The 20,546-nt window shown below is 38.0% G+C and overlaps 1 protein-coding gene across 1 annotated transcript in view; it reads right to left on the minus strand.

The window, feature by feature from the left end:
* Positions 1-3,677: 3,677 nt before the first annotated feature.
* Positions 3,678-20,546, minus strand: part of PDZD8 (PDZ domain containing 8) — a 128,905-nt gene continuing 112,036 nt past the window's right edge. The window contains exons 3-5 of the mRNA XM_026651054.2: positions 13,919-14,033; positions 8,891-9,053; positions 3,678-6,502 (exon numbers count right to left, since the gene is read on the minus strand). Of these exons, the coding sequence (XP_026506839.1) occupies positions 4,305-6,502; positions 8,891-9,053; positions 13,919-14,033 (2,476 nt within the window). The 3' untranslated portion in view covers positions 3,678-4,304. The remainder of the gene's footprint in view (positions 6,503-8,890; positions 9,054-13,918; positions 14,034-20,546) is intronic.

Here is a 20,546-nt window from a genome sequence, read left to right on the forward strand (position 1 = left end):
CCAACTATATGTAAACTGCCATGCAGAGCAATATCCTTTCTACAGAGTTTTCTTTAATAGTAGTAGTTTGTATTTTCAAGGTTAGCATTTTTTAAAAAATAGCTTCAACTGTGAGATTTAACAATGAAGCTAGTTGCATGACTAGGTAATGGTACATATGAAATTCATGTTTTGACCAGTGAAATAAGTGAGAAATGGGGTCTGGCAAATTATGACTGTGTTCATTTGGGATTTGGATTTTGCAATGTGTAATGGGGTAGTAAAATAGATTATTAGAATTTGTCATGGCCTTGATATTTGTTTCCAAACAATTCTCTGCCTTAAAATGTTTATATCATACAAATTTGTCCATCAATTTAAAAAAATCAAACTTCAGCCCAAGGAAAGAAGTAAGTCTTTTACTTTGTTTTTGTGAACATTTCTGGTTGATATCAATGGTGCAGTTGAATTTATTGCCCTGAAGTTGGATCTATAATACTAACATTTAAATTTTAATTAGCATACAGTATATTCATCTGGATGAAGTGCAATCACTAATTGCATTAATCAGTGTACTGTTTAAGTTCATATTTAGATAACGTAAGTTGCTACATTTAGAAGGGCATATCGAGAAAAAGGTAGAATGTCCTGTTCACTGGATTTATTTTTGCATTTTTCTTGATCAATTAAGAATTTTTAAAAAGAATGAAAATTAAGGGAGACATTCACATTGCTATACAAATCCCAAGTAAATGAGCTTTGTGGGAGAGACCCAGGAGGAGAGATTCAGGGGGTCAGCTCAGTCATCTTCAAGCGAGGAGCAGAGTGCAGAACAAGCTGACGATGGCTCTATGTATCCCCTCATTGTGGGGTTTCTAGTCAGTGTATCCAAACATATCATAGCTGTGCCCTATCACTCTGCCCCCAACCCACCCATATCCCATGGAGACAATGGGGACAGTGGAGACCCTCCGTATGGCTTCTCTCCCTCCCCCAACCCATACACTAGAACCATGAAAATTCTGGGTTCTGTACTTTGGGTCTTCTGTGGCCATGGAGGAACAGGTGGATTTCATCTAAAATCAGTATTAACAACCCAATGGTACTTCATGGCTGTAATTATATTTACCTTTAACCACATGGGAAACTTTGAAAAGCATTCTATTTAGGAATAATTCTGCTGCTGTCATTTAGTGTATTTTTCTATCCGTATTTCCCCTAAAAATATTTGCTGCTTAGTAGCTTGTGTGCTGTGCTACTCCTCCTCCTCCTGTAGTTCTAATTGTCTATTTATGACAAAGTACACATTTCAGGAGAATACAGATGGGGAATTAGCAGGAGGAACAGCTAAAGTGAGTTAGTAAACTGCAAGGATTCTATTTAAAAAAATGTTACAGGGAATAAAAAAATAAAGCACAAGGAAGAAAAAAAATATAGGATAGATCAGAATTATTCTTAAACACAGTGAGTCAGATTGTTCCCTGGACATAGTCATTACCATAATTAGAAGTAGTAGTATTTGTACAGTGCCCAGAAGTCTTAATCAAGGATGTGAGTCCTGCTATTCTAGGCACGCTGCAAACATTGATAAAGTTACACCGTGTATTTATTTGGCCCAATGTTTTTGAAAAACTTCCATATAAATTGTGCTGAGTGTAATTAAAATGCATATCCTAAATACAGAGAATGCAGTAAAGGCTTATACAGCAATCAATAACTTACTTTTCTATAAACATGTATTCTCCCCCACCCTCCAAAGGGTACTGTGCTTTCTAAATTATCATACCTTAAATAGTAATATTTTTAAAATATTGCATTGCAGTAGTTTAACAGTGCAAAGAAGTAACTGATAATTTAGCAAAACTATTTTATTAAAGCTTGTTCTCATGATAAAATCATAGCCAACAAAATCATACCAGGCAGAGTTTCTGTAAATACGTGTAGCTGCCACCTAGCTACATATCACTAAGTCAAATATATTCTCATTTTCTGTGGTATTCTTTATTTTCAGCTATTTACAGGAAAGCAAAGATTACATTAGGAATGTAGTATTACAGCTTTTCCTCAAGAGTCAGTGTTTATTGTAATTAATGCCAGATAAGATTTTTATGTTTTCCTTATGACTCAAATACAACTATTTCCCCTCCCCGTTCAACATATTTAAAAATATTGCACTACATTTTTTATGTTTTACAATCATCATTAGCAGTGTTATATGAAGAAAATTATATCCAGCTTTTCATATCCAATGTATTACACAATTTATATAATTTAAAACCTTGAACGTGTTTTTGTAAAAAACCAAAATTTATGTTATTTCTGCAGCTACTTCATGCCTGGCAGGGTTTAATGATTTACTTGGATATATTTGAAAGCTCTTATGGTAATCCATAATGAGTTAACACTGATGGAGATTTAGTCCAGATTACCACCAATGGTGAGCTAATCAAAAATAAAATGTGAAAGACATAATACGCATTTTAATCAAGTAGAGGGTTAAACAACTATTTTAGTCATTAAAAGGATTTTATTTTGTGAGACTGTTTGCTGAAGCAGAATTTTAAAAAGTGTAATACATGCCTATTTGAGCATGGATAGTGTTTTCCACACATCAGCTAAATAATCATCAGGTGCCCCAAAACTTCACAAAAAAAGGGTGTTGCATGAGTGCAAGTAATTGGTTTTACTTAAAAGTACAAATAGGTTTTTCCTGCTAAAACTATTGTTTTTTTGTTTTTGTCCATCACAAAATAAATTGAGAGACAAATTGAACAGAATACTATGTTAGTGCCTGCCTGCCAATTAAAATCATTAAAAAAAAAAAAAAACAATTTAACTGTATTAAATTAAATTTAACTGTATTTAACTGTTGTTGCACAAAGGCCTATTTGCTACAATCCATGATACAATACAGTACCTAAAATAAAGATGAAAACAATATATGGTCTATCTACATATACAAGATGAAACCTCAAGACACATTTATAATAAATCAATAGGAATATCATACTTAGCCAGATGATGCTAGGATCCAAAACGTACACATAGCACAAGACCAGATGGTTCTTTTCAAAAAGTGCTGGCCAAAATTCCTCCTCACCTCTACTGGACTTATTTGTTTTGATCCAATGCAAAGATGTTATACTTTGCTGAATAAGGTGGTCTTTTTGCTCAAACTGTTTCTTCTGGTTGAGTGGCTGAATGCAGTTCTGTAATTCATGGTGACACCAGAAGTGTTGAGACACGTAGCATATAGTGATTCTGTTTAAATATGAAATTTATTTTGCACTTAATCTGTGGGTGCAAAATAAATCTTAAACCTTTTGAAATCTTAAACATCCTTGCATGCCTTTGCAAGGAGAGTGGTAATGCTAATTCTAAAAATCCACATTTTAGAACTGCAATTTTCCTTTAATAGGTTAAAATGTTACAACATTTAAAAATGTGATTACATTATTCTATAAGGCTGCCAGCTATTTTTATCTTACTAAAAATAATATTGCTACTTTTGCTGGAATACGCCAATAAAATTACTAAACAATATTGGTACATAATTATGTATTATATTCAAACAGGGTTTAATATCCCAAAGGTCTAAGGAGGAAATATTTTGTTTGGTACAGCATTACTATATTTCAGATTAGCCACAACTTTTGAAAAGTTACCTGTGTTTAACAAAAGTATAGAAAGCAAGCAACTTGATATGCAATAATACCTTTACTGGACAGTTGTTATAACAGACAAAAATAAAAGCCACAGTGTTTTCATGATACATTTGGCAAAAAATATACAACTATTTAGAAGACATAAATCAATGCAACATGATCAAAATTTCAAAACCTGGTCCCTCAATAACTGCTGTGTTGTCATCAGTTTAGGCATGCATCAAGCTCACAATGTTTTCATCATCTAATGGAAATCAAACATTTCAAAAATCCTGTTCAAAAATTTCCTGTTCAAATCACTAATTCAAAAACAAAAAAGGTCAATAATACACAAAGGACACCACATATACATTAACATGAAATGTTAGCTTACATAATTAGAAAAAAGTTAAAAATAAATTATTAAAAATAAACTCCCAGTATAAACCCAAAAATGTAGTTTTAACACAATCTGAACCAGCCTGTTTAACAAAATGGTGGTACTGTAGCTGGAAAAATACCTCTACTAACCTTACTCTTACACAGGCAAATAACTGTGGTGAAGCAGGTCATGTACATTGTACCAGTGTTTAATTAAATTTTGACTTATCTGATTTTTTTTTTTATTAAGTGCAAAGTATTCTTTTCAATCCATTCTTCCGAAAGCCAAATATGCAACTATCAGTCTACTGAGTGAGGAGTGTCAAGCGGTTCTTCCGATATGCTGTTGAATGTTGGAGCCTCCGTCACACTGACATCTTCGTGATCCATTTCTTCTGTAGTGCTAGTGTCTTCTGCATATTTAGTCATTTTTCTGGATTGCTGGTCTAAAGGTGCATTTTCCAAAGATTCTATATCCTCAATGCCTGCTCTGTAGTGGATCATAAGCAGTGTAAGGGCTTGCAGTCTTTCACCTGATTTAGCCAATGCAGCAGAAATTAGTGCTTTTTTCCTTGCATCGCCTGTCTCTTTTTCTTCTCGAATGAGTGAATTATTATTTTCCAATTCTTGGTCTATTTCATTCTGCAGTTTATCCAACATGAACTCTAATTTCTGGAACCTTTCCTCTGTAGGCAAGCTTTTATAGAGATCACGGCCAATTTCTTTTACTGCAACAAAGACATTGTCATCTAGTCCTCCCTCCTTTTTTGCTAACTTTATCCCTGTGCTAACTGCACGTTTTGAGGGACTATTTGGACTGCAAATTTCAGTGTCACTGCTTTCATTATCTGAAGTGTTTGGAGTGTGCTTTGGTGAAGGTTCTACAATGTCCATCCCTGGCTCAACAAGACGAGCTTTAGGGACTTGACGAAGATTTAACAAACGGGTACTTGTGTTGATGATATGTCTTGTTAAACCTGTGGTTTTGTTCACAGATTTAGATTCTGAATCAACACGAGAGGATACAGCTTGAGGACCTTCCTGCCCGTCTATCCTATAACTTCCCATAATTCGGTCAAGTCTCCTTTCAGCTCCTACACAAAATGGGGTTTCAGTTAGACATTTTTCTTGACATTTTTTATGACAAACATAAGCACAGAGCATGCACTGGGAAGCTGCTTTAGTCCAAACCTTCTTTTTGCAATAGTCACACCAGGTTGGATTCTGGAACTGAGTATCTTGAAAATTATGCTTGTTTTCCGTAAAAATCATTTGTCCCAGATAAGGATCTTCTTTCTGAAGTGCATGAACTTCTTCTACCAAATTATATTCCTTTTCCTTCTCCAGCAGAAAACTTGAGTCTTCTGGTTCCCCTTCTTTTAGATATTTAAAGTGTAAAGTTATATCGCCATAGCAAAACTTTTCATTGAATCCCTTATGCACTGTCAAATTGCGCAAAGCAGTTCTAGTGACTGCTGCTTTAGGTGCAGGAGCGTTTAATCTAAGTGTTCTAAGGTATTCCATGGATGATGTAGCTATACAATCTAAAGCAATTTCTTCAAGTTTTATACTTATGTGTCCTAAACAGATAAGACCACCCATTTTGAAAGGGTCTCTGCACCAAAGTGCAACATTAAGGTACTTATGGTATCCTTCCACTTCAAATATACAGGAGGATGCCCTTATCCTTGCCCATCGACCTTGTCGATTGCGATAAGGAATTTCTGGTGATTCCCATGTATGATGGTCATCACTTTCCTTAGAACTACGTGAATTTTCTGAAATTGTATCTTTTACTATTTCTGGTTTTGTTACTGCTGGTTTTGATATCGCTGGGTCTTCCACTTGATCATTATTTTTTGTTACCTTTTCTGTGCATTTATCTCCATTGTTTGCAGGTGGAGGAGGCCTCTCTGGTTTTTCAGAAGATATGTCTCCTGTTTCTAACAGATTTTGAGTTTCACTAGAAGGCAAAGTAAGTTTAATTTGTGGCCTAGGTGGTACAGGAGGTTTAGTACTGCTCCCCTGAGGTGGTCTAACTGATTGTTGTGATGTGTCCTGACCCTCGGAACTTTTGGGTACTACCAGTTTGACTCCATCTTTTGGTTGTGTTTTTAAAGTTGTCTGATAATTTCCTAAATGTAGCTTGCGATTTAGAATTGGAGATATTGTTCCAAGTGGTTTAGTAGCAAATGTTACTACAGAACGTTTGGGACTCTGAGTTGTTGGCATCTCTTCTTTGAGCTCAGGTGACTTTATCTCACAAGCTAAATCTTCAAATTCTGAATCCAGTTCTTTGTTATCAGCATCTGCTGAAACACAAGTTTGTTCCTCTTCTGGGTGTGCCAGAAAAGCAGGGTCTTCTAACTGTCCAAAACCATCTTGCAGTGCTGCACCATGCTGATTATAACCAACGGGCCTTTCATAGAACACTAAAACTCTGTCGCCAGCCTGCTTGATAAGCTTTAGCACTTGAACAGTCGATGTGATTTTAACTCCTATAAAAAAAAAAAAAAAAAGAAAGAAAAATTAGCAAACTTGAAAGCAAAAAATAACATCCGTGTCCAAAATCAGTACACAAATTCATTCAAATCTGTAATATTTAGTAATATTGTTATTAATAAAGGGGAACAATCAAGCTATTACGATAAAAAGATCCCAACTGGAAGGTAATAATAGTAGGATTCTTTTCATTATTCTTACCGAAGTAGAACAGTACTGGTGCGGGGGAAAAAGAATAATTGATAAAAAACAGTTTACTATGAAACTAAAAATGAATTGGTACATACTGGGGATTTTTAGTAGTATTTAGCACCCAGACACTAGAAGGATGGGTACCTGTCTTAGAAATATGCATAGCTAAAATAATAAAGGTAGTGTTAGGCTAACAAACAGATCAGCACCAGTACCTTAACAACAGCATGTAGGCACAGTGGCCAAGAATCTCATTTGGGCTCAACGGTGGGAGGAGGTGAAGACGGCTCTAAGCAACCTATTTTCCTGATCCTGACCCCCAGGCATAGCCTAGACTGATAGCTAAACATCGCTCTAAGGCCCTGATTCAGCCAGGTACTTAAGAATGTGTTTAATTTAAGTATATAAATAGTCCCATTGAAGTCAGTGAAGTCCAGGGGTGATGTAAGGTGGGCTATACCAGCCTCATGCCAGGCAAGAATTCTGTTGGGGCATTCTTCAGCTGCCTGTCTGAGCCAGCTTGAAATCCCTTTTAGACCGCTAGAGCAATGCAATGAGAATTTAAGCAGGGCCCAGGATCTTGTTGTTGTTTAGTTTAACACTTTAATGTAAATCAGTTTATTGTTAGAGTTCCATGGGGTCATCAACAGAAGTAGACTCTGTGGTCTGAATCACTGGATGTCTTTCCTGTACTTGAGTACACGGGCATTCGATTCAGGATTTGGTCCTGTTTGAAACCTGAGCATGCCCTACTGCTGAGGCATGGAATTGTGTTATTGGTGCCCTGAAATGGTTTAAATAATTGTATGACTTATTTATTTCTCAGGAAAAGGGTAAATGGTGACTGATGTTCTGGCTCTGTGATCAAGGCCTTGTCCTGCTTGCCATAGCAATCTGAACAATTCAGCGTATTATTTTACCATAACTGGATAGCTCATTTTCACTTCAATTAGACTTGACATTTACACATCTATTTAGAGATAACTAACCGCTGTATCATCTTAATTTTCATACTGGTAATTATGAAGATAATAAATATGCAAAATAAATTGACTGTTTTCAGATTTTCAATCAACTACTAACAAAAACATCATCTAGTAATAGTAAATAGTAAACTATTTAAAAAAGAAATAGAGAGGTTACTAGAATCAGTGGTTGACCATGGTTTAATACCACAGTATCTCTGTTGGACAAAGAGCAGCTATACAGTCCATTTAGATATGGTCCATATAGTGTCAAAGTCTTCCTGTAAAGAAAGTTGAATTCCATTTTTAACTATGGTCTGTGAGCCCAGGTGTTACATACTACCCTCAATCCACACTAGGATTCCCAGTGATGACAAGGGAGGTTTGCACAAAGATCAAGGATACATCATGGCTTTTATGCAGCAACTAAACTTTCAATTAACATTAGCCAAAATTTGCAAATCTGAGTACCTAAAGTTAGACTCTTAAGTAATATTTCAGCTCCTAAATAAAAGTGGGCAGAGGGTCAGACATGATGAGAACTTACAGCTCCCAATATAAAAATGGTACTTTCATACTCAACAAATCTCCTTGGGTCACATTTGAGTTGTATGTGATTATTTTATGGTCAGAAATAACTTCACACTCATGTTAGCACTTCAGAGCCAATACTGGGTTTGCAGGCCTGGGAGACAGAAATACTCCTCTACCTCGATATAACGCTGTCCTCGGGAGCCAAAAAATCTTACTGCATTATAGGTGAAACCGTGTTATATCGAACTTGGTGTGATCCGCCGGAGTGCGCAGCCCCGCCCCCCCGGAGCGCTGCTTTACCGCATTATATCCGAATTCGTGTTATATCGGGTCGCATTATATCGGGCTAGAGGTGTACTCTATTTTGCCTTTTAAGTAAGCAGATGTTATAGTAAAACATTAAAAGACCATGAACAGGGAACCCCACAATGCTGTTTTTAGAGCTGTGAAGAGTACAACTACACTTTAAATGTTTCTTCAACTGTTTGGATTTACATCAGGTATAGAATAAATGTTTTAATATGCAAGTAAAAGGGTCACAGTTAAATTATACATCTTAGGTGGCCATAAATACACAAAAGCTAATGTAACAATAGGAGACTGGTTTTTGTTGTTGTTGCGGTTTTAAACAACATTTTACTTGAATAAAACTGATTACTGCTCTTTTAAAAAACAAATGACGTGATTGCTTACCTCCAATTGCTATAAGTCTATCTCCCCGTTGAAGATCAGCAGCTGCAGCAGGGGAGTTTGGTGTAACAGTTTCAACAACAACATGTCCTCCATCCTCTTCCTTAGACGGCACTAGACGGAGAGTGAGTCCAACACTTTGTAAATTCCCTTTAATTAGTTCTGCCTGGAAAAAAAAGAAGTTAAGTTTATTGGAATACAGTGGTAGTGTAAGAAACAGAGGTAACAGAGCATCAAAACCATTCACTTTTAGGATGCTACTTTGTATGTAACACATTATATTTGAACCATTTGGCTATGTACTGTACTTCTGCCAAAGTGCTTTTCTATCCATTTGAAACATTGCAAGTTCCCCTATGTCTAGTCTCTCAGCTTGAAGGAGTGAAATTTAATTTGCTTTTTTCGAGGACTGAGACACGGCTGCTGTTTACAGAAATCCTCTAAGGGAAACTTTTTTATTTGCTTTCAATTTACTGAGTTTAGGTAGGCAGTTTTCCCCCTCCCCCCCCTTTCCTGAGCCACTATTCAATTGTCTATGTTTGAACTGTCTGGAGTTTATCCTCCTCTTTTGAGTGGGTGTTGGTTTGCTCAATATCATAAAATGGCTTTTGTAGATGAAGCAGAATACTTATGAGATCCTTTCCCTGCCCATACCTGGCTTTATCAATGCCCCTTTGCGATAGTCATGACACTCAGGGCAGTCTTGTTTTTTGATAAATAGTTAAGTTTTGTACCATACTTTGTAGCTATAAAAGTGCTATGTACTACAATTAATTTTCTTCTTTTACCTAAAAATGGTCTTGTGGTTAAGGCAGGAGATCTGGGTTTACTTCCCAGCTCTGACGCAGACTTACTGTGCGAACCTGGGCAAATCATGTAATCTCTCTCTGCTTCAGGTCTCCAGCTATAAAATGGGGATAATATTTTCTTTCATGCTTTTTGTCTATGCTGCTTATTTTGAACGCTAAAACTGTAAACTTGTCAGGGCAGCGACTGTTTCTTACTATGAATATGTATAGCACCTAGAACAATGAGGCCCTGATCTGGTCTCACCTGGGGTCTCTAAGCGCTTCTGTAATGCAAATAAATAATCTAATTGCCTATAAAAATTAGCTCCTCCCATTCCATTCTATGTGAGAGACAACTCTAGTATAAGTGTTGCTTAGCAATAGGCTATTCAGTCAGGATTAAAAAAACAAATAGAAAAGTTTATTAGAAATATTTTTGGAAGAAAGTATAGAAATTTTATAAAAGGCCTATTCCACAGAAAGAGACTTGACACAGTAATACACTTTTCACGTCATCAAGTTCATAGACAGAGTGACTTTAGGTTATGTAGCTTTGCATATTACAGGATTAGAAGACGACTACTGATGGCAAGAGACTGACAAGAACGAACTGTCTCTTTGGTAAGAAAGTGACAGGAAAAACCAGGATGATTTCCATCTTATCTGCATTAGGGTTAGCAGGTTTTTCAAATTTAATTGCACTGTATTAATACTTCTTTGGAGCCTTCTGCCATCTATTTTGATGGTCTACAGTCCTTTATTAAATCTAATTCGAAATTATGAACCTCAGCCCATAGAGTCTGGAATCAATTAACAAAATGTGATATTTCGATGTCATGGTAAGAAGAAAAAGGCTGGGGTCTGGTCTGGTCCGTTAGCTTTGTGGTATCTAAGGAGAAGAGCTCTGTTATCCTAGTCACAGGCGCCGGCTTCTAATTTTCCCTGGGGATGCTCAACCTCTGGTCAGCCCCAGGCTGACCCCACTCCACCCCTTCCTCCAAGCCCCCCTCCGCCCCCACTCCACCCCTTCCTCCAAGGCCCTCCTCCCCCCTGTGCCTCCTGCATGCTGCAGAACACCTGTTCTGCTGTGTGCACAAGGCGTTGGGAGGGATGGGGAGGAGTTGATCGGCGGGGGCCACAGGCGAGTGGGAGTGAGGGGAGGGAGGGGAGTTTGGCTGACGGTGGGTGCTAAGCACCTGCTAATTTTTCTCTGTGGGTGCTCCAGCCCTGGAGCACCCATGGAGTCGGCACCTATGATCCTAGTCCTGAATTCCCTGATAGTTGAGGTAACTGCTCAGAAAGCTTGGCTTTCATAATATTTTGAGAGTTGCTTTTCCAACAGGGTCAAAGTGTGGTTGGAGAAAAGTCTCAGGATTATTTCTAAGTCCATTTTGAAGAAAGTAATGATAACTTATTTGAAAACTAGTACTTGACAAGATGGCCTCTAATACAGTGCAATACGGTGTGAGGTAGCAATGATCACTAAATGGACTTAATATTAGTTCTGAGCAGTAAAAGTATGTGGATGGGGAGGAATGGAAAGGGAGGTAACTGACTACAGTGCCTAGCACAATAAGCCCCAGTCCTGATCATGGCTTTTGGATACTAGCCTCATAACAATAAAAACAGACACTAATAATAATGTGCGATAGATGTTTGAAAAAAATAATTACCAGTACCTTTAGTTCTTAGACAGCTTGTCAGCATAGATCCCCATTTCTGGAAGGGGCATGCACTCTAAAGCACTGAGTTGGAACCTTCTAGAAAGCGCTGAGCATTAGGATCTCTCACACGTACTTCCTGGAAAAGACGGTTACCTACCTGTACAGTAACTGTTGTTCTTTGAAATGTGGGTGCAGACATGTATTCCACTCAGGTGTGCAGATGCTCAGCGCAACAAAGCCAGAGAACTTTGCCTCATTGTACCCCATAAGATGGCGCTGGTGACCTCTGACTCCTAAACCCCTCCCCTGGCTATTTACGGGTAGCATTGCCCTACCTGCTCAGTTCCTTCATGCCAAACTTCAGAGTTGAGATTCCAATGCAGAGTGGATGGAGGATGGGTTGTGGAATACATGACTACACATTTCAAAAAACAACAGTTACTGTACAGGCAGGTAACCATCTTTTCTTCTTCCAGTGGGCTGCAGATGTGTATTCCACTCAGGGACTCACAAGCAGTATCAAAAGGAGATGGGGCTCGGAGTCTCCTTAAACACCAACTGCAGGACTGCTTTCCCTTTATGAGAAAATCAGGTTGAACTGGCTCAGGAAGAACGACCTCAGAGTATGTCTGCAATGGAGGTAGCTTGGGAAGAAAGACTGCGGTTGGGATTGGAGATCTTGCCCTGGACTGGGTTGAAGAACTGGATATTGCAGACTGAGAAATGTCCCAAGGAGGCCATTGGGAATAGGGGTAAGGCACTGATGGCCAGCAGGTACTAGGCCAGGAGCCCCTATATCTTTACTGCAGCAAAGGTGACAATCTCTGTATTGATGGTGGTCCAAGGACAGTCTCAAGGACTTCTGAGAGTGTTGCTTGGAAGGTAAGAGAGAGGAAGAAAATTATCCTGAACTCGATCCTGATGAGCCCTGGAAGTTGCCAGATGGTAGCAGAGGAGCCACTCCTGACTGACAAAGCAAATGACCAGTCTTGTCCGAAAACGAATATGGAGACGACATCAGTACTGAGGATGGATTAGCAGTTGACACCTTCAGTGTCGAAACAGGCATAGCACTTCCATGCAGTATCAGAACAAAATATGGTAACCAGAGCTGAGGCCAGTACCACCTAAGACGAGGTCTGCAGTTAAGATACCTTCAGTGCCAAAGATAACGTCTGCACTGATGGACCAGTCAGTGCTGAAAAGAAGGCTGACCACCCCCACAACCCTGCACTTTGAGTCTTGGGCAACGCAGAACATGGTGCCGACAAATGAGACTACTGTGACCAGGCCACTCGGCGCCAAGGGCACAGCAGCAGAAGCAGTAGGCATGGCAGCTGAATGCTCCTGAATTATTGGGGAATAATCAGAAACAGAGAGTAAATGCAGGTCTGATGACACCTGCTATGCCAATGACATAGGGACAGTTGGTGCTGACACTGTCGTCGTCAGTACTGGACTCAACGGATGCCCTGTTACTGGAGTCACTGGTACAGTATCCAACTGATCTCGGTGTGGTACTAGATGGCTCCGCTCCACCCTAAGTATTGGAGGAATTATGGTGCCGGTCAGCACTCCTCTTAGAAGATGAAGGAATCTCTCAGAGTCCTGGAATGGCCTTGGTCTGTCTCGTGAGAACTCTTCCTCAGAGGGTCAGAGGAAGGAGAATAATTCCTCTTAGGGGAAACATCAGACCTCGAGCATGGAGCAACATTTCGTGTTGGCTCCAAAAGGCTCTGCCGGATCAGATGATCTACAGAGGCGTGTGGTGCCGATCTGGTCTTATGGCCTGCTCCAGAAGGTGCTGCTTAAGGTGTAAGTCCCTCACCACTTGCATTCCCTTCCTGAACTACTTGCAGATGGAGTACCTTTCCTTAATGTGCCCCTCTCCCAGGAACAACAAGCACAAAGTGTGTGTGGGGTCACTATTAGGAATAGCCAGCCCACATGATGGGCAATGTTTAAAACCTGGGAAGCGCATTCCACCAGACTAAAACTAGGATAAAAACTGTTACTAACTACTTCTAATTAACAAAAACCTAAGAATACTACTAAACTGCTAACTATACACACACCACAAAAATTCAGAAACACGAGACAGAAAGAAGCAAGAGGTAACCACCACAAAGAATCTTCCTACTCAAGCTGCAGGCAGTGCGAAGGAACTGACGGGAATTGAGGTGGCACCACCCTTATGTAGCTAGGGGAAGAGTTAAGGGGCCAGAGGGTGCAAGTGCTGCTAGGCGGCTCTGCGCGCTGGTCCCGTCCTGAGTGCTGGCTCCGCAGCTCCCCTTGGCCAGGAACCACGGCCAATGGGAGCTGCGGGGCAGCGCCTGCGGGCGGAGGCAGCGCGCAGAACCGCCTAGCCACGCTTCCACCTAGGAGCAGCAGGGACATGTCGCTGCTTGAGGGGAGCCTCCCGAGGTGAGCACCACACGGATCTGGCACCCGGCACCCCCTCCCGCACCCAAACTCTCTCCCAGAGCCCATGCCCCGCACCCCCTCCCATGCCCCAACTCCCAGCCCTGAGCCCGGTCCCAAGCTCCCTCTCTCTTAGTTAACTGGAATTTTTGACTTACCAGCACTCCCCCCATACCCACAACATGCCGGATAACAAAGCTTTCACTGTACTTGAAAGAGTTATTTGAAAAGGAGAGATCCTTGGAACATGAATCAAGCTCATCCCTGGTGTGACTGTGTTGAAGTTGATAAATACTTCTTATGAAGACATTAAGCTGCTCTCATTTACCAAACTAAACCAGATGAATAGATTTCTTTCTGGCAACTTTGAGATTTTCAGAAAATCTAAGCAGCTCTAATGTTTCTGAATCTTTCTTTCAAAATGAAACAGGTTATCATCTTGAAGACTTGATTAAGGCAGCTTTCTATCTTGGCTGATATAGGTCTGATCCATTTGGGCACTTAAGAACAGATGGGTGTCTACATTTTAACTTTCTCTTCAGTGCCAGGGAAGTGTAAGAAATTTCTTGTTGTGGAACAATATTAAATGTTTCAAAGAGGAAATATAACCTCTGGAGAAAACACAAGAAAGATAAATCAACCTCCTGATTAATACTTGTATCTTTTGCCACTTTTTCTACAATTCTGAAATTATACGATGGGTATTTCTGTCACTCAAAGATGTAAAACAAGTATTTAAGGAACACCTATTTCCAGTTTTACAAGATTGCCAGAGTGGTCTTGTTTTCAATGCAGATTATTGCTCAAATGAGTGAGGGATTGTTCTTAAATTGTGAATAATTAGTGGTTGGCAGAGCAATTTCAGATGGTCCCAAAGACATAATGGTGTAGCATCCGCCAAAATGCCAACAGTGACACTTCCTGCTAGTTATAGTGCAGTCCAGTGCGCTTTCAGAGTTCCCAGGGATTATTTAATCAACTGAACTCCCATACCTCTGTGCGTTACATGTAGCTGCTTCATGTCTTTTTTTGTTGTGTAAGGTTTTTGGTGTAAATTAAACGGAGATCAAATTTGTGGATGACAGCAAATTTAGAAGGATAGGAAACACTCAAAGATGGAATCAACTTGCTAAATGACAGAGCAATTAGAACAGTGGGGCTGCAGGTAATGCAAGGAAATTATTTATTAGTAAAAAAAAAAAAAAAAAGTCTTACACCAGGGAGAAAAACTGTAGATGCACAAAACCCATTATAGCCAAAAGTACCAGCACTCCTCGTATTAAAGTGAGTTTATTTTCATTTGGGGTCATTAAATATTAGATCTATCATTACTTTTTTTAAATGTAACCACACACTATAGTTCCTTAAGTAATGCATGGGATTAGATGGTACAGAGAGGAGGCTGTCAATGAGAGGATCTCTATATTCAGAAATGGTTCACAGCATGAAAAAGTTAGAGAACCACAGCACTAAATTGTGGTATATCCTGGAATATATCATAAAAAGAGGGGCATGAATGTAAAACAGCCTCTCAAGCATCATCCTACAGATTGTTCATGAAATAATCTGATGATTAGGCATACATTGGGATGGGAATAGAGAATTAAAAAAAATACAGCATAAAAAGCCAAATAAAACTTGTTCCTTTTGTTTTTTTAATATATATATAACAAAGGACACAAACATCTTATTCAGCTTGGAATTAATAAAACATTGTGATGTGGTGTCACAAACACAAAATTTAATGGGCTATAAAGTGTATGAACATTGATTTCACAATAAGGGTTTTGGAAGCTCATCAATACTACTACTATTTGTGCATCTAAATACATCATGGAACATAGACCTATTATTAAACTGAATAGTGATAGTTAGGGTTATGTTCTGGAAGTAAACTGAAGGAAAAAAATACATTCCCTGTGACTCATAGCTTTCCCCACCCAAGTCTTGTCATTTTGGAAGTCTAACAGATGTTAGCTGCAAGTGAAAATCAAAGTGTTTCTTTAATCTTTATAAATCTGAACAATGCATTTATGATGCTTAACTTCATAGCTACACATTTACAGCTTAGAAATGCATAGCTTGCTAATATCATTAAAAATATTCTCAAGAGGTGATAACCAGGATCTAATTTATATCTGCAAATACCTGCACCTATAATTTTGAACCCATAAACTGCAGATAGAAATGGAGGCTACTGGACATCTACCTCCTTGATTTACACCTGTAAAAATGTACGTAGATGTCTATGTGCTACCATCTCAGCTGCAATTTGTTATAGGGGCAAAAACTGCCTCTTCTGAGAAGGTGGGGAAAAATGTTTTCAATATTACTGTAATAGCATAAGTAGGACATAAACTAACCATGTCTTTTAAAGGCTCAGTTTATGAATTAAAATTGGGTACAGCTACATAGTTAAGCATCTCTATGTAAGGAATGTAAATAATGCTCATTCACAAAGGTGGACTTGGAAAACTACCTCATCTAATAAGGGCAGTAATATTAGACGTTTGCAGGCATAGTGGTGTTGTCATTTTGACTAGCCTTCCAGAACATTAAACTACACCAAAATGATATACCATGACATACTTAGAAGAAAGAGAATTTAATTTTCAGTAACTGAAGAATTCCTGTCTCTCTTCGGTTTTACCATATTCACATCTCTCTCTCTCTCTCTCTCTCTCTCTCTCTCTCTCTCTCACACACACACACACACACACACACGAATGACCAAAGGTACATATTCTTTTAAGACAAAAATCAATGTAAAAAAATATGTCTGGCTTCTACCTAAGTATAGGGGGTTTGAAAAATCCCTCTTCAGTGGCTCTGTATAGGTTTCCTGGAAACTTGACATTGTCTTTTGTTGCTGTATTGGCCCTTTAGGCCAAATAATCAGCTTTTACAAATGGTGGACATTTGAAATTAACAAAGGTGTTGTTCACTGCAGATCTGATTTTTTTTAACCTCACATAAAAGGATAGGAGCATTTTTACAAATAATTCCTATTAACTAGCCAATGGAATATGTATTGATTGTTAACTATGTGGCATTTACTATAATTAGAGGTAATTATAGCTTAGCTGTTGTCACTACGGTGGCAAATGTGTATGTCATAAATTGTCCAAACACAGCTATCACTTTCCTTAATTTATGTCAGCTGAAAGCATTTAACAGATTTTTAAAACTCGTTAACAGTATTACAGCTGATTCCTCTAACTACTGTTAGTATTGATAGGTGCAGCATAATGTAGTTTTAGGGAAAAAGTAAAGAAACGTGTATAAAGAAGTTTGTAAAACTAGCATTTCTGAATGCAGAGCTGACGTGGGGGAATCACATACAGAATCACATACAAGGATTTTATACTAATCATTACTATTGAAGGTCACTATTTGAGAGGTAGTTGCTTGTCTTCTGCTGCCTCAGAAATAATTGTAGGTATAAATTATTAAAGACTGTTGCAGCACATCACCCTATAAAATAAACTGTGGATTGAAACTACCGTTTCTTCATTCCTATGAGTGAGTGCAGTCATCCTGGTTCCATCTGCTTTTGTGAATAGATTAGAAACTTATATTTCTGGGCCAGAATGGGCTGTGGAAAGATCAGGGAATCCCAATGCAATGGCATACACTCAGATTCCACTACAGCCCACAAAGTCCCTCTAATAGATGCTGTGTTGGGGTCCTGATGTTAGGAGGGAGTAGGCTCTCCTCTCTCTGTGGCATGCTCCCAAATCTATAGGGCAAAGAGAGGCAAATCACTGTTGTTAGAGTCTGAAGTCCTCCTCTGCACTACAGAACACCCCTTCAGGGGGATCCAGTCTGCATGGATAAAGAAGATCCACAAGTTTAGACAAGTGAATCCCCTTCCCTTCCCAAAGTGGAGAAACTCCTCCTGAAAGAAGAACAAGGAGGAAACTCTACAAACATTTGACTAAATCCCGAGGGCCAAATCCAGCCCTCAAAACACTCACTTTACAGAAAACTATTTAGCACAATTTTTAGAAACAAGTTGGTTATTAGTTTATTAGGCTGAGATTTCTAAAACAGTCTATGAGAGTTAGGTGCCCACATCCTACCCAAATTCAACAACAATTGGCCACTTAACTCCAATTTGTGCCTTTCAAAAACATCCCTTTAATCTTTATATTTTCTTTAGCACGTCAACAGATATTTTGTGAAAATATGCTTATAAAAATTAAATTGGAGAGAACTGAAAACAGAAAAATAAGCAATATATTTTATCTGATTGTTTTATGTATATTATCTTATAAATTGTAGCAAGATTTCTCTTCAGTTTCGGTAATAAAATGATTAATTCTGGCTAACACTTCTGTATCTTTTCTAAATCCTATTCTTTCCATTAAAAACATACATATGGTAATTAGTCCGTAGTTTTAGCATACACAATGTTGGATTACTTAATACAATAGATGGTACACAAATGTTATAAAAATTAAGTATACTTTCATGAAATTGCAGTTAGAAACCAGAGCATACTCAGAGAACGCAAAGTGGACGGGTAACATATATGAACTTAGAAGGTAACTGAACTGTGCTTATTAAATAGGCTGTTAACAGAGGATGAGAAAAAACAGGCGCAGTTATATGAAGCAATAACAGTGAGTCTGAAAAACAAAGGCACAAAGATATAATCAAAGCTTTCATTTTAAAATAAGGCTTAATGAGCAACTCATGGCTGTGCTCTCATAGTAGGCTCTTGAACTCCCTTTAGGCTGAGGTAAGAATGCTGATTCCAATATATACAGAGAATTTTCAGTTTTCTCTTGTGGGTTCACGATACTGAGATAGCTTAGATTAGCCTTATAGGTATATGATGCAGCTTCTACTTGCACAAGTTTCAGATCTGAGTTGGAATAGCCAACTGATATGAAAGTAACTAACTGTTGGTCAGAATGAATTAAATGCCCCAAAACATCAAAAACTAATTTCACTCACATATTCAACCACCACTGAAGATGAAATTGAAATGAGAGATTCCCCCAACAAGCAAAAGAAAAAAAGGAAAAAACACCCCCAAACCTTTAAAACTCAGTTCAAGCATTATTATACAACCATTTATCTATTGTTACTCTAAAGTATATGTTCTCACATTTACTCTAACTATACACTTAGGAACAAAGGATACAAATCTTGGAAATACTTATCAAGGAAAGGGGGGACAGAGTAATGCAATGAGTCTTTCACGATTTTTGATGGCTAGGGAATGGGAATTCTCCCGTAATTTTATTTTACTAATTTCTAATTAAAGATACAACTGACTGTGATGTTTTAAAAATAGAGAGAAAAAATAACTAACATGCTTTTCTGGTTAAACATTTCACTTCACTTGATTACTATGGGAATAAGCATCTTAGAAATATGTACAATAACAACTTCATTTTTTTAAACCTCTCTTTTATATTTGAACTCAATTCCTATATAAGTGCAGAATAGTAAGGATCAGAGACAATGCCACACAAGACTGCTTCAATCTTACTGGGCTGCAAGACAGGTATCTTTTATTTAAACAAATGGTTTTAGCCCTACTAGTTGCCAGGATAAGCTTCTTCAGCATAAACCAATGCAATGCTGTCTTAATGAACTGAGGACAGAACAACTGTTACACTCTGATCTGCTCCATTGCCCACTGGTGTTGTACAAATAAATGATACAATACGCCTACTGAATTAAAATATCATTTTTATCTATTGCACTACGGATCATTTTAGCAGAAATATCTAGCTGTTTATGGTCAGAGGTTGAGTAGAGTTCCACACTTTTCACCACGGTAGCATGCTTAAATGCAACATTCTAAGGAAATTATAATTACATCATTCACTTTAAAAATTGTGAATAAACTTCATGTTAATTCATTGCAACACTAATTTATGGATCATAAATAATTAATAAATTATATCTATAGAATATGTTCAATAAAGTTTCTTGACTAAAAAACTTGAAACTTTCCTTGTTTCTATGATTGGGCCCAAATCTCCAAAAGTAGAATTTTTTGTGCTAAATATTTTTTCAAGACCCATGCAACAAAGATCCACATGCTCAGGTTGCTGGACAATTCTCCCTCTATACCAAGGAAACGGACATTTGCAGTATTATAGCTGGTAGAAAATTTTCCATCAGAAAATGTCAATTCATCAAATTGAAACACTCTTTGAGAACATGATTTTTTTCTAAATGAAAGTTAGTCAAAACCAGCAACATGAAGTGTTTCGAACTTATAGGAATGAGAATTTGGAGTTTTTATTTCAAAATGAAAAGTCATTTTGAAATATTGTATTGGTTTATTTTATTTATTTCATATTTAATTTTATTTTTAGATTAAAATTCATATGCCTATTTTGTGGCAGAATAAAAATGATAAAATAATGAGACAAAAGAAGATGGAAAATGTTTGTTCTTAATGTCTAAGGGAATCCCATTGTCTGCTGGGAAATTAGAGGTTCCAATGACCTTGGAATTACTTGCATAATAAATTCTCCAATATACAAGTGGGGTTTAGCCTGAAGTAGACTCTCCTGCCCATTCTGCTTGGTGCAGACAAAGTTTGATCAATAAGAAGAAAACCAAAATTGAAGTGCAAGACCAATCGACTTGTGGAAAACTAAAAATTGGCAACTAAATTTTCAACTCAACTAGACTTCAACAGTAAGAGGCATAAAAATTCCTGGCTACCAGTACTGAACTCCAGTTCAGTGAATGTAAAACACCATTTTAAAAAATCAACTCTCATCGAGTCTTTTTCTGAAGGAAAACTGTGGAATT

Source organism: Terrapene carolina, unplaced genomic scaffold (genome assembly GCF_002925995.2).
Source record: "Terrapene carolina triunguis isolate 2854851 unplaced genomic scaffold, T_m_triunguis-2.0 Scaffold95, whole genome shotgun sequence".
NCBI classification, from domain to species: domain Eukaryota; kingdom Metazoa; phylum Chordata; order Testudines; family Emydidae; genus Terrapene; species Terrapene triunguis.